Consider the following 14,331-nt stretch of genomic DNA (forward strand, 5'->3'; position numbering starts at 1 on the left):
TTCCATGAAAGCTAAAACACTTCAAATACTTGGTATTCTGGGGCTGCAGTCATGGCTCAGTGGTAGAGCACTTGCCTAGCAAGCATGAGGCACTGGGTTCAATCCCCAGCACCACATTAAAAAAAAAATGAACAAAAACTATAATGTTCTGTAACATTTTTGTCACTCTAATATCATAAATTTCAGAGTTTCATGACTTCAGTTTTCATGTGAATTTAATTCACTTCTCTATTCCTAACTCATCTTTTGAAGACTACTTCTGAATTTCCACCTATAAGGTGACTTTGATTGTACAGATATACACTTTGGCATCTACAACTTACTAAAGGAAAATAATTTTGAAAACTTCCTTTTAAAATAATATGATAACTTTCTATGCTTAATCCAGGCTACAAATAAAAATTTTAAAGGCTTTGTTCATTCTAGTATCCTAAATTAGTTCAATTAAACTTAGAGTTTAAAGAAAAAAAAAAAAAACTCTCATTTATCTGGGCACATTGACAGATACCTGTAATGCCAGAGACTTGGGAAGCTAAGGCATAAGGATATAAATTCGAGGCCACCCTCAACAACTTAGTGAGACACTGTCTCAAGATTTAAAATAAAAATAACTGGGGATATAGGTAAGGAGTAAAGCATTCCTGAGTTCCCACTACTGCAAAAATCAATCAATCTCTTGTTTACTGTGAAAATAAGCTGAGATTTCATTTAGTGGATACCTATAAAGTATTCTGAAATGCTGAGTGAAAAGATATAAAAGATGAACATCTAATTGAATGTCTTACAATTCCATATTCATATTTTTAACTTGTTAATTAAAATAATAGAACACCTATAGCTCCAAATCTATGCTGAGTCACTAAATTTTTACTAATTTTTTTCTTTAAAGAAAAAAGTTATCCATTGCTTTGCAATTTTTATTGCATAAAATATTTCAAAATTGTTTTAACCATGGAACTATAGGAAAATCTATGCAAACATTTCTGTAAGTTACATAGTCCTCAGTCTGAATTGTTTAAGTCTTTGAATTATTTTATTAATGTTAACTCTTCCCAAACAAAACAAAAAACACTAATTTCTGTTTTACCATATTTTTGCCTGCTGAAATTTCATAAGTTATATTAACACAAAACTGGGCTTAACTGTACTTTCATTTAGTTCAGTGATGGTATATCAAAAGTTAATCAAATAAGGACAAAGTTAGCTTTTTTTCTGAATGTCAAACATGTAGTTTGTTGGTCTAAAAATATTTCAAAAGGATAAAGAATAGTAGGCTTCATGAATATGTGTAGAATATTTCAAAAGAGATGAGTACAATATGTAGAAGATCTAGGTAAGCTGCACATAACCATGGGTGAATGCATTTATTGTTTGAAACTTTCTTGTGTGAATACTCTATCACACAACCAACAGTTCTCTAGTAGAACTTCAAGTACTGTTAAATTTTTAAAAATATTTATTAATTGGTTTTATTTAAAACATCAGAGTGAGTGCAGTACTTTAGATTTAAAAATTGCCAAATGAAGTAATTTTAATACTATTTTTCCCTTCTGGAAAATGATAGAATAGCCAAAAGAAATCTATTTGAAATATTATAATGTCTTTATAACTTCAAAATATGTGCCAATCAGCAATATAAACATTTTTTTGTTGGACTGAAGATTGCATCCTTTGTGATACTTTATGTTTTTCTTTTGCCTGTTAATGGATTATCAATAAAAAAGTTTTTAAATGAAAGTTATTCCTTTCCATAATGTATGTGATCTTTTATTAAATAAACTATGGTCATATTGACAAATATCTTTACAGAAAATACTTAAAAGTCACAACACAGTTTCAAAGATCCATCACAATCACTTACCCCTACCTTTTCTATCTGGCCTGAATGTTTGTGTTGAAAGAGCTCATTTTTAATGTGAACAAACCAGCTAGAAAGGTATATAATTTTCTGTAGTTCTCTAGTTCCTTCAGGTTATACCATCATCTGCTCAGAATAAATGTAGTAATATATTCAGGGTTTTCTCATCAACAAATAATCTTGAAAATTGAAATGAAAATGACTCCAAAAAGTTAAAGAGATTCAACTATTTTAGGAAGGATGTTGCCTGATTCCCTCTAGGGTTTCTCTAATGTCCCCCAGCCTTGAGGCTAAAGGTGTGTGTGTGTGTGTGTGTGTGTGTGTGTGTGTGTGTGAGAGAGAGAGATTTCACACTTGCCTACATAGAATATACTGTACCCAAGAGCGATTTGCCTCAAATTGAGCAACCACCTGAAAAGGCCAGAAACATCTCCGTGATTCATCAGCCTACTGAAATATAATAAATCGGACCAATCTGTTGTAGGGATAAAGTTCTTTGGCAACCTTTCCTGGATAGACTTCTTTAAAATCCAGTTTGGAGATATAGTAAGTAAAACACCTATGACAAACATTCTTTCCACTTCCATGTCTTCACATATGCAAAATTCACACTGAAGATATTGTCCTAGAAAACATTGAAGGAAGATTTGGAATTCATGCCAGTAGATTTGAAATGCTATATTTAAAAAAGTAGATTTTGATATCATGATGCTTCCATCAGTGTCTGGTCTCTCTAGATACTTTACTAATCTTAATAAATTTAAAGAATTCTGAGCATTTTGAAGAGCAAACTGAAACAATGTAACTGTGTCAATCTAAACTCACTCTTCAGGAATAACCAACACAGACAGTTACCATAGATGAATTTGTATGGATATAAAATAGACTGTGGACCATCTGTTGGGACGATCAATTGTGATATTATATGACTATAATAAAGACTAGCATTGGTATAAATTACATAGAAAAGTCACAAAGTAAAGGATAAAATCATGTCTCCAGGATTGTCCCTCAAAGGCTGCCATATATACATTAAGAGTACTTTTTTTTTTTTTTTTTAAGAGGGGTGAGCTAGAGTTTAGCTATTCCTTTGAAAGCTTTTAAAAATAGGGTCAAGCTCACTTTAGGTCTACAGTTATAATAGATACGCAATTTCATCTCTCTTGGGCAATGTACTGTATTCACTTCAGGAAGGAATGGCAAGAGACACAGAGATGATTCCCCCAGAATACCTCCTGTTCAGCTTGGGAGTTAGTGGAATGCCGCCCTTTCTCCAACACAGTTGCTGATGAAAGGGATCTATTAAAAAGAACTGCGTTGGTTTACACTGCAGATTGAATGGAGCATTAAATGACTGCATTAGTATGACTGCAGTGGGGGTAATGATCGCCTTTGTAACATAGTAGTACTTTAACATAGGTGCAATCATTGTTCCAATGTCCTTTTCCTAATTTGTCACGAAATGATATCTACATCTCTCCAACAAATGCCCCACACACGCATCTCCCCTCACCCTACAGTTTTATCTCCACCGCTCCCCTCTCCCCCAGCAAGTGTAAACAGATGAGGAAATATGTACTTTGAAATTGTCACCTATGTTTCATGAAGGTTGGGCATTACTGCAAATCACTTAGAATGGCTCCTCGGAGGCGTTCAGCGATACCGCCCACCCATACAGCTCAGATGTTCTTAATTTGATCACAGCACCCCCCCCCACCCCACCCGCCCTTTCCAGTTTGGGCTGTAATTTTCCAAACAGCCATCTCTCGTTTGCAAAAGTTAAAATCAATCCACGGTTACAGAATGCAGACTTTCTGACAGGGTTTCTCTTTGTAGAGCTGCCAGATTGCGACCGATAAACAGGGGACAAAGGGGGAGGGGGAGAGAGAAAGAGGAGGTAGAGAGGAGGGAGAGGGAGAGGTAGAGAGGAAGAGGGAGAGAGAGAGAGAGAGAGAGAGAGAGAGAGAGAGAGAGAGAGAGAGAGAGAGAGAGAGAGAGAGAGAGAGAGAGAGAGAGAGAGAAATATCACTTGCTTCCTTGCTTCCTAAGCAGGGATTTGCCTGCGATGCGCGGCGAGAGGACTGCGGCGGCTGATTTACACAGTTGGCGCGGAGGAGGGGCCGGGGGTGCGGGGGGAACAAGCTGGCGGAGGCTCAGGCGATGGGCTGATCTGGGGGCTCCGGAGCGCCGCTCCCTCGGTGCGCGATTTGGGGGCGGCTGATGGATTTGCATTTGTGTTCCAGCCCTGCGTTCCCTATATTGCCTCCCAATACCCGACCAGGCGCTCCCAGTTTAGGAGCAGACGTTGGTAAGTAACGTGTAATCCGAATTTAGTTATTTCCTAGGCCATTAAAGTGGCACTTTTAAAGCAGGTCAGTCTGAAAAGATGCCGTCGCCGCTGCCGCTGTGAGTGTCTCCTTGGCCTGAAACGTTCGGCGGTCCCCTCCTCTGCCCACCGCGCTTCCTTCTCCTGCTGGAGAAGTAAGGGTTCTTGAATGGTGAGCTGTCAGGGGACACACTGTGCCAACGGGATCGCTTCGCCTTCGTGCTTTGCCTGAGATTTCCCAAATCCAAATCGGATTTGGTGTGTACAGCCATACTGTTGTATTTGTATCTCCCCCCAACCCCCCTTCAGTGTCTGACCAATGCTGGGATCCGAGATCTAGTCGCCCCCTTCCTGCCTCCTTTCCGCCTTTCCCCACCCCTTTCTTCTCTCATCTACACACCACCCACCCCCACTCCCACCCATCCAAAGGGCAAAGAGCAAAGACACTCGGGAAAGAAAAGGGCTAGTTTCATCTTCTCGAATTGAAGGAGGCCTTGGGCAGGAATTGCGCTGTGAGTGACAATCTTTCAGGAAGACAGAAATCCAGAGAACAAACCCGGGTTCTCTGGAACAGCGAAGCTCACCATTGAATCAAGAGCACCGAGATTTAAAATCAAAGGACTCCAGTCCTGGGACACTCACGTATCCTGCTTGCCATCGAGGGCGTACGGAGCTGTGTTTGTGGGCTCCAGGTCACTGGCATCGCCACGCTAGGTGTGCGCCCCGCTCTCCCATTGGTATGCAGCGACCATTTCCTTGCAAGTCTCAGAGGTGGAAATATTTAAAAGGATTTCGATTGTGACTTGGTAGCCTTTCTGAAAGTTGGTGGCCGGAAGAGGAGAAAATACAAGGCTACAGTATGAAGGATACAATTGAACCTCCCAGAGAGTTTGCCCCTCCCGCTGGGAAGCCCCTCGGAGCAAACCTCGGAGATCCTGAGCGCTCTGCACCTATAGGTACTCTCTGCCATCCTTTCCTACTTTGCCTAAATGAAATCATTATGTCTTGTGTGTAGGATGTGCACGGTAGAAAACATAGACTTTGGCAGTAGTGTGTTCTATACGTTCACAGGTGCTAGGAATTTGTTGCATTCTAAAACGGGATCAGTTAGGTTTATGGTGGATGATGAAAGAAGGGGTACTGGAGCCTAAGGTTCCCTTGGATCCCTCGGGGGGTGGGGGGAGGAAATTGTAACTCTGCTCCAAATAGGCCAGGTGGCTGATCAAAGGACCCCTCCCCCCGTGAATCGCTCTGTTGTATCTATCCTAAGAGATAGAAGGGACAAGGTTTGAGCTTTTATTTTATTTTATTTTATTTCATATCTAAACAGACCCATTGTGTTCTTCGCCTGGCGACAGCAGAATAGAAAAGAATCTACAGAAGGCTCAAAGCTTTTCAGAAAATGAATGATGCAGCATTTTAATTATATGTTCTAGGGGGATCGTTTTGCTTCCATATTGGAATATTTAGCATTAGATCTGGAGAGATTAGTGAGCTCGAAGATCCGGCAATGAGGAGGGGGAGGTAGGAAAGGGGCACACTGGGGAGAAAGGGCTTCTTGTCCTCCCTCTGGACAAACAAATGGTGCGGGCGCTCGCAGCAGGACGCAGAAGAAAACGGGGCCTCAAGAGTCCACATTCCCTAACTTTTGGAGCCCTCCCTATCTTTTAGACACGTTATCCTGATATAAAAGAAAGGAAAACAGTGAAATAGCCTTAGGGCATGATCAATGTCCAGAATTTGCAGGGTTGTAGTTCAAGGGAGGACGGAGACTTGATTGCAAAAAGGAAAGAACCTTTACCATCACCGGGAAGCTCAGGGCACCTCCTGGTTACCCATTCATTCCATCAAATCTTGGGTTCCGATAAGATCTGAGAAACAGTCACCGCCTCTGCACATTGGGCACCTTAGGTGCTGGGGGAGGGGGGAACTGGCAGCTGGGGAGCGAGACTGAATTGCTCTGATTCCGAACTCAGGCAGTCCGTGTTGGTTTGCTTCTCCTCCACTGAGACCTAACCGAGAACAGGGTGGGTCCGGAATATTAAGGGTGTAGAATGTTAGAGAATTCTGCCAGCCTGCTTGCTTAGTTTCTGATTGTTGTTTCCAATCTTAACTACTGTGGGGCACAGGAAACATGTGCAATCATTTTAAATGCAAAATATCATGTATATTTTTATGACTGACTTTTGTTGAGTTAGATTTTTTTTTAAATTTTAGAGTGGAAAGACATTTATACATAAACTATACTTTTCTTTGTACTTGGCTCTGTAAAGAGTATTTTAAGGGAAAGCCATCTCTACCTACTAACTTTGAGCCCTTGGGCAATTAAGGTTAGTTCTTCAGACCAAAACTCTCTCTCTTCCCCCAACCTGTGAGTCCATGACAGGATTGGTGTGTGTGTGTGTGTGTGTGTGTGTGTGTGTGTGTGTGTGTTGGGGGGGGGGCGATGGATGCATCCACAGATACACCATTTCTTGCTAACTAGAATCCTCTGCTGCACGCTTGGGTCTCCCCAGTTTCTCCACTAAGCTGCATTTCCTCCCAGCAGGTAGAACTGCCACTTGAGCCTTTAAAAACTCCTTCTAGAGGGTTTTTGTGAACTATGATCCAGTGGCCTCACTACATTGAAACATCTCCCTTCAATCACCCATAATCCCACTGCTCCTTATTAGCTATCCCCTTCCTAAAAAAATCTTGGAAAAATATTAAGAAAGAAGGGAGGAAAGAAGAAAAGAAAACGAAAGAAAGGAGGAAGGAAAATAAAGAAGAAGAAAAAGTCCAAATCCTGAAATTCCATCCCCTATACCTGCAGGTATTTCCTGGTGGAAGAATGTGAAATTTACCAATGCTATTCAAGTGGTCTTCATTTACTTCCAGAGGACTGGCTTGTATCTGTTTAAAAAAAGAAAAAAGTGGAAGAAAGCACATGGTGGTAGAATCCAAGGAAAATCGAAGACTTTGAGCTATAGCACAACAAAAGGATTTCTGGTGCAAAAGGATCGAAACAAAATGCAGGAGAAACTCTGTCCAAGTTATTCAAGCTCTTATTTGGGACACCTAGACAGAATCAGCCAAATTCAGATTTTCTACTTTGGGACCTGGATTTATTCCTCATCCTAGTTTTCCAACGTCTGTGCTGTGAAAGGACAGTTCCGAAGGATAGTTTCACTTTCCAAAGCGTCTGCACTACAGAGAGGAGGTTTGAAAACTAGATGAGCAAACCATTTCAGAGAGAGAGAGAGAGAGAGAGAGAGAGAGAGAGAGAGAGAGAGAGAGAGAGAGAGAGAGAGAGAGAAGGAGAGAAGGAGAGGAAGAGGGAGAGGGAGAGGGAGAGAGAGGAGGGGAGAATGCTTCCCCTGCCTCCCCCCACCCCATCTCCTTCCCCACCAAAGGAATGTTTCCCATTAGGCTGGTCTCTTCCCCTTTTTCTGTTATTGTTCCTTATTTTACCAATTTGTCATTCTGTTTCCTCTACTCCTTTACACACACACACACACACACACACAGAGAGAGAGAGAGAGAGAGAGAGAGAGAGAGAGAGAGAGAGAGAGAGACGGTACAGTCAGGGCTTCCTAGTGCTCGCTCCCGACCCCATGCTAAGCGCGTTCCCTTTCTTGGAGCTCGTTTTCATGACGTGGAAAGCCGGATCCAGGGTTACAGCACATATTTAAAAAAAAAAAAAAAAAAAAAAAAGACAGCGCGAGAGAAGTCCGAGATTCTGCACTGTGATTGAGCCTTCCTTCCTCTCTGCCTTCCTCCCGCCCTTCCTCCCAGTGCCCAATGATGTGCTGCCGGTACCCAGGGATAGCAGCCACCGCGGCGGCAGCAGCGGCAGCAGCAAAGGCAATAGCAGCGGCCACGGAGCTGGAAGCCTGCTGCAGCCCCTTCTCCTCCCTCCTCTACTGAGTGTGCCAAGAGGCAGTTCTGCATCCTAAAGGAGCCCATTGAAGAGCCCATTGCATTCTCAGCACGTCTCAAGCTTGCTTTTTTTTTCCGCTTTTTTTCCCCCTTCAGCCCCCCACCCCCACCCCCCCATCCCCTTTTGCTTCAGCTTCAGCAAGAGGAAGGGAGGGTGAAGGAACGAGAAAGAATCCTTAAAGTCAAGGTTTTGCTTTTTTTTTTCTTTTAAATATTCATTGCTTAAAAAAAAAAAAATCTCCTGCAAAATAGGTAAGTCAAAGACATCTGGAGCTTGTGCTTCCTAAACCTCAGGGTTGTGAAAAACAAGAAAAAAAAAAAAAAACATTTAAGAAAAGAATGGTGAAGACAAAAGAACTTAAATAGATTTTAATATTTTATAAGAGAGACAGGGAAGACTAACTGGTACTGCAATGTAGCCTCATCTGCCTTCTCTTTTTCATTTAATTGTTTCTAAAAATTGAGTATTGCATGCCTGAGGCAGATTTCTCTTTGATTTCTCACAGTTTTTCTTTTCCTTACAGCTGTGTACATTATATGCAAGCTGAATGCGAAGATAAATTTTTTTCACTCTCCCTATCAATTATATCACTGTGTTTCAAGTTAAAATATTTCCTTGATGTATGTATCTATGCGTGGGGATAAAATACATGCTTGAAACTCTGATTTATTTTTATTGATTAAAATCAGTTATTCAATTTTGATTGATATTTCAGTGAAACAGGAAGGACAATCTAATAAAACTGCATTATTATAATTTATTTATGTATACACTTTCATATAGTGATAATATTAGGCAAAGAAGCCATGGATGAAGGCTCTGTATGTTTTTAGAATAGTGCACTGCATATGTTTCTTGTGATTGGAAAAGAATGATGTCTTTTTTTTTTTTTTGAAATGTATTTCATGTGGTCAATCATTTATGAGCAGGTAAGAATTGACGTTTCCACCCTCTCTGGCCTTTAACTACCCACCTCTTCTCTATCCCATCATCAGCCCTTCCAGCTTTTTAGGGTTCCTCAGTTGATCTTGAAGGCACATACACACATTCCAAACTAAGCTCTGCAAATGTTTTAATTCAGACACTCCCAGGGTTAGCAACCTTTAGATGTCACTATCTTTAGCTCTGACAATTGCATGGGTATGTTCTTTAGAAGGACTAATCACTGCTCAACACTTTAAACAGACAAAGGATAAAGTCTATAGAAGTTGCATATTCAATGGAAGGAGATGCCAATAATTTATGCTTGGGCAAAAGGGGGCGTGGGAAGTATATGTTACTGACCACATACTGTAGTTAAACATGTTTTGATAGCTTCTTAAAAAAAAATCTTAAGTTTTCCTGCGATACCAATCATCTTATACATCTCAACATCTGATTCTGGACAACCGGCTCATGCTTTATCATTCTCTTTAATAACTTTAGGATAAGTCATGTTTTTGTAATAGAAACATATAATTAAAGAACACATTTTTCCATCAGAGTTGTAATCTAATTTATAATGGATATTTTTGATGTCAATGAGTTTTAGCAGGAAAACAAGTTTAATGGGTAAATTATTGCCATTATTGCTGAATCTGCCCATGTCTAAAAAGGCCGCACAGTATTCCAGTTCTGTTGTGTTCCATGAGAGGCAATGCAAGCTGCTTTTGTTCATGTGACATGCCATTTACCAAGTATGGCTTAGTTCAGGAAAATGTCACTGCGTGTTTCAATATATCAAAGTTTCCCAAGCTTAAAATATAGGGCACATTCTAACGTTAAGCATGTTTCTGGATCATTTTGATTGTCAGTTCAATAACTGCTAAAGTTTTTATATCGCTTTTAAATAGCCCCACATGTAGGAGTCAATTAAAATAGTGCATATGACTAAAAGCTAAAAATCTGCATCTTTATTTCTGTTGCAGTTTTGTAATCAACTACGAATGATGAAACGTTCCATAGCTGAGATGCTTCACAGAGGGAGGATGCTGTGGATAATTCTTCTAAGCACAATTGCTCTAGGATGGACTACCCCGATTCCCCTGATAGAGGACTCAGAGGAAATAGATGAGCCCTGTTTTGATCCATGTTACTGTGAAGTTAAAGAAAGCCTTTTTCATATACATTGTGACAGTAAAGGATTTACAAATATTAGTCAGATTACTGAGTACTGGTCAAGACCTTTTAAACTGTATCTGCAGAGGAATTCGATGAGGAAATTATACACCAACAGTTTTCTTCATCTGAATAATGCTGTGTCCATTAACCTTGGGAACAATGCTTTGCAGGACATTCAAATGGGAGCTTTCAATGGTCTTAAGATTTTAAAGAGGCTGTATCTACACGAGAACAAACTAGATGTCTTCAGAAACGACACCTTCCTTGGCCTGGAAAGTTTGGAATATCTGCAGGCAGATTACAATGTTATTAAGCGCATTGAGAGTGGGGCCTTTCGGAACCTAAGCAAATTAAGGGTTCTGATTTTAAATGATAATCTCATCCCCATGCTTCCAACCAATTTATTTAAGGCTGTCTCTTTAACCCACCTGGACCTGCGTGGAAACAGGTTAAAAGTTCTTTTTTACCGAGGAATGCTAGATCACATTGGCAGGAGCCTGATGGAGCTCCAGCTAGAAGAAAATCCATGGAACTGTACATGTGAGATTGTACAATTGAAGAGTTGGCTGGAACGCATTCCTTACACTGCCCTGGTGGGAGACATCACCTGTGAGACACCATTCCATTTCCATGGAAAGGACCTTCGAGAAATCAGGAAGACAGAACTCTGTCCTTTGTTGTCTGACTCTGAGGTGGAGGCTAGTTTGGGGATTCCTCACTTGTCATCAAGCAAGGAGAATGCATGGCCAACTAAACCTTCCTCAATGTTGTCCTCTGTCCATTTTACTGCTTCTTCTGTTGAATACAAGTCTTCAAACAAACAGCCTAAGCCCACCAAGCAGCCCCGGACACCAAGACCACCCTCTACATCCCAGGCTTTATACCCTGGTCCAAACCAACCTCCTATTGCTCCTTATCAGACCAGACCACCAATTCCCATTATATGCCCTACTGGGTGTACCTGTAATTTGCATATCAATGACCTTGGCTTGACTGTCAACTGCAAAGAGAGAGGATTTAATAACATTTCTGAACTTCTTCCAAGGCCACTGAATGCCAAGAAACTGTACCTGAGTAGCAATCTGATTCAGAAAATATACCGTTCTGATTTCTGGAATTTTTCTTCTTTGGATCTCCTGCATCTGGGGAACAATCGTATTTCTTATGTCCAGGATGGGGCCTTCATCAACCTGCCCAACCTAAAGAGCCTCTTTCTCAATGGCAACGATATAGAGAAGCTGACACCGGGCATGTTCCGCGGGCTACAAAGTTTGCACTACTTGTACTTTGAGTTCAATGTTATCCGGGAAATCCAGCCTGCAGCCTTTAGCCTCATGCCCAACTTGAAGCTGCTGTTCCTCAACAATAACTTGCTGAGGACCTTGCCAACAGATGCCTTTGCAGGCACATCCCTGGCTCGGCTCAACTTGAGGAAGAACTACTTCCTCTACCTTCCTGTGGCTGGTGTCCTGGAACACTTGAATGCTATTGTCCAGATAGACCTCAATGAGAATCCTTGGGACTGCACTTGTGATCTGGTCCCCTTTAAACAGTGGATTGAAACCATCAGCTCAGTCAGTGTGGTAGGTGATGTGCTTTGTAGAAGCCCCGAAAACCTCACACACCGTGATGTGCGTACTATTGAGCTGGAAGTCCTGTGCCCAGAGATGCTGCATATTGCACCAGATGGAGCATCCCCAGCCCAGCCTGGAGATTCTCACTTTGTTGGGGGACCAACAAGCGAATCACCTTATGAGTTCTCTCCCCCTGGGGGTCCTGTGCCACTTTCTGTGTTGATTCTTAGTCTGCTAGTTCTGTTTTTTTCAGCAGTCTTCGTTGCTGCAGGCCTCTTTGCCTACGTGCTCCGAAGGCGTCGCAAGAAGCTGCCCTTTAGGAGCAAGCGACAAGAAGGTGTGGACCTTACTGGCATCCAGATGCAATGCCACCGGCTGTTTGAGGATGGTGGAGGTGGTGGTGGTGGAAGTGGGAGTGGAGGCCGGCCCACCCTTTCCTCCCCAGAGAAGGCTCCTCCTGTGGGCCATGTGTATGAGTACATCCCCCACCCAGTGACCCAGATGTGCAACAACCCCATCTACAAGCCTCGAGAGGAGGAGGAAGTGGCTGTTTCAGCTGTCCAGGAGACAGGGGGTGCAGAACGTGGAGGTCCTGGGGGGACACAACCTCCAGGAATGGGTGAGGTTCTCCTAGGAAGTGAGCAGTTTGCTGAAACACCCAAGGAGAACCACAGCAACTACCGGACCTTGCTGGAAAAAGAGAAGGAATGGGCCCTAGCAGTTTCCAGCTCCCAGCTCAACACCATAGTGACGGTGAATCACCATCACCCTCACCCTCACCACTCAGCAGCTGGTGGGGTCTCAGGGGTGGTTGGGGGAACTGGGGGAGACTTGGCTGGGTTCCGCCACCATGAGAAGAACGGCGGGGTGGTGCTCTTTCCTCCTGGGGGAGGCTGTGGCGGTGGCAGTATGCTGCTTGACCGTGAGAGGCCACAGCCCGCCCCCTGCACAGTGGGATTTGTGGACTGTCTGTACGGCACAGTGCCCAAATTAAAGGAACTACACGTCCACCCCCCTGGCATGCAATACCCAGACTTACAGCAGGACGCCAGGCTTAAAGAAACCCTTCTCTTCTCAGCCGGAAAGGGCTTCACAGACCACCAAACCCAAAAAAGTGATTACCTCGAGTTAAGGGCCAAACTTCAAACCAAGCCAGATTACCTCGAAGTCCTGGAGAAAACAACCTACAGGTTCTAACAGAAAGAAGAAAATAAATTAGTGCTTTTTTTTTTCTTTCCACAAAAGAAAAAAGGAAAATAAAAGAAATATGTCCCTTTCTCCTTTTACACTTGTCCCAATAACTCCATCCTCACAATCTTCCCCGCCCTGAAGAGAACTGAAACCGCATGATAACTAGAGAATACAGATGTATGCTCTCCCCTCTCAGATGTGATTTGGAGGAAGGGCCATACTCAGATCATTAATCAATGAAGTGCCTTCGCAGACTTTTGCCAGCAAATGTTATCATTATTTTTTTATACTGAAACTTGAGACTTTGACTGTGCCATGTATAAGGTATATTGGGGATCGTTGTATTGATCCTAATTAAGTAAAATTCAATGTGTCTTTTTATTTTCAGTAACTTTTTTTTCCCTTTTATTGTAGCTTCATTTGAAAGGGAGGGGGGTTGACATTTGTGGCTTTCTTTCCTCTTCTCATCATGGCACAGATTCTGTACATGTATTAACAATGCAGTTTGCTGCATGCCTGAAAACTGCAAGACGGGGAGGGAGGGGGCGGGTCTTGCTCGAATGTTCTCACTCACTCTCTTGTCTCTCATACCCATTCGCAAACCACAAATCCCTGCATATGGTTAGGTCCCTAAACCTGCATTTGGTGCAGGTATACACACATACACACACACACACACACACACACACACACAAACACAGTCACACACAAACCAATCCGCTTAGTTCAGGTTTGATCCATTTCTCTCCTCTCCATAGCTCTACCTGCCCTTCACTTGTAGTGTACAGCTCACAGCATCTCTCCTACCACCCTGGGGAAAGTCACATTCGAAGCTGGATCCTACTGAAGTAAAGGCCTGGTGGTTTAACAGCTGGAGATACACACCTAGGGTTGAGCACCCTCTTTGTGACATTTCATCCTGATGCCAAGATTTTTTGGAGAACATCTGCACTTTCTTATATATATATATATATATACATATATAAATAATATTAAAAAATAAAAAGCAACTGGGTATATATCACTAACAGCTTTGTAGGAAGCACTTTTAATGTTTTCTCTCTCACACACAAAGATTCAAAAGAAATGTGCATATATTTATTCTGTAATTTCAGTGATTATAAATTGTAAAGGTAATGTTTAATCATTGTATAGTGATTATGCGTCTGGTATAGCTTTCCTAATAAAAAGTTTTTGAAAAACATAATACATTATATATAGAAGATACAAAGCTTGAACCTTAAATTTCAGCTATGCCATGCCTTTTGTGCTCCCATTTAAAAATAATTATTTCTTTTACATGTTATACTGAACGCTAATTTATTAACAAGTTTGATGCACTGTGATGTTGACAAATTTTAAA

The 14,331-nt window shown here is 41.9% G+C and overlaps 1 protein-coding gene across 3 annotated transcripts; it reads left to right on the plus strand.

Annotated features, from left to right (window-relative positions):
- Positions 1–3,988: 3,988 nt before the first annotated feature.
- Positions 3,989–13,355, plus strand: Slitrk3 (SLIT and NTRK like family member 3). Of its 3 annotated transcripts, none has more exons than XM_046422987.2 (2): positions 3,989–4,166; positions 10,011–13,355. In XM_046422987.2, the coding sequence occupies exon 2, from the start codon at positions 10,029–10,031 to the stop codon at positions 12,972–12,974; it is 2,946 nt and encodes a 981-aa protein (XP_046278943.1). In that variant the 5' UTR covers positions 3,989–4,166; positions 10,011–10,028; the 3' UTR covers positions 12,975–13,355. The 3 variants fall into 3 exon arrangements, with proteins under 3 accessions (XP_046278943.1, XP_046278942.1, XP_058434261.1); XM_046422986.2 differs by lacking the exon at positions 3,989–4,166 and adding an exon at positions 4,296–5,140; XM_058578278.1 differs by lacking the exon at positions 3,989–4,166 and adding an exon at positions 8,258–8,354.
- The last annotated feature ends 976 nt before the right edge of the window (positions 13,356–14,331 follow it).

Source organism: Marmota monax, unplaced genomic scaffold, assembly GCF_021218885.2.
Source record: "Marmota monax isolate L192 unplaced genomic scaffold, Marmota_monax_Labrador192_F-V1.1 WCK01_AAM20220418_F8-fsc00175, whole genome shotgun sequence".
NCBI classification, from domain to species: domain Eukaryota; kingdom Metazoa; phylum Chordata; class Mammalia; order Rodentia; family Sciuridae; genus Marmota; species Marmota monax.

Excerpts from the sequence above, each read along its gene's own strand:
- Slitrk3 (XM_046422987.2), top strand. The coding sequence starts at position 10,029 with ATGATGAAACGTTCCATAGCTGAGATGCTTCACAGAGGGAGGATGCTG.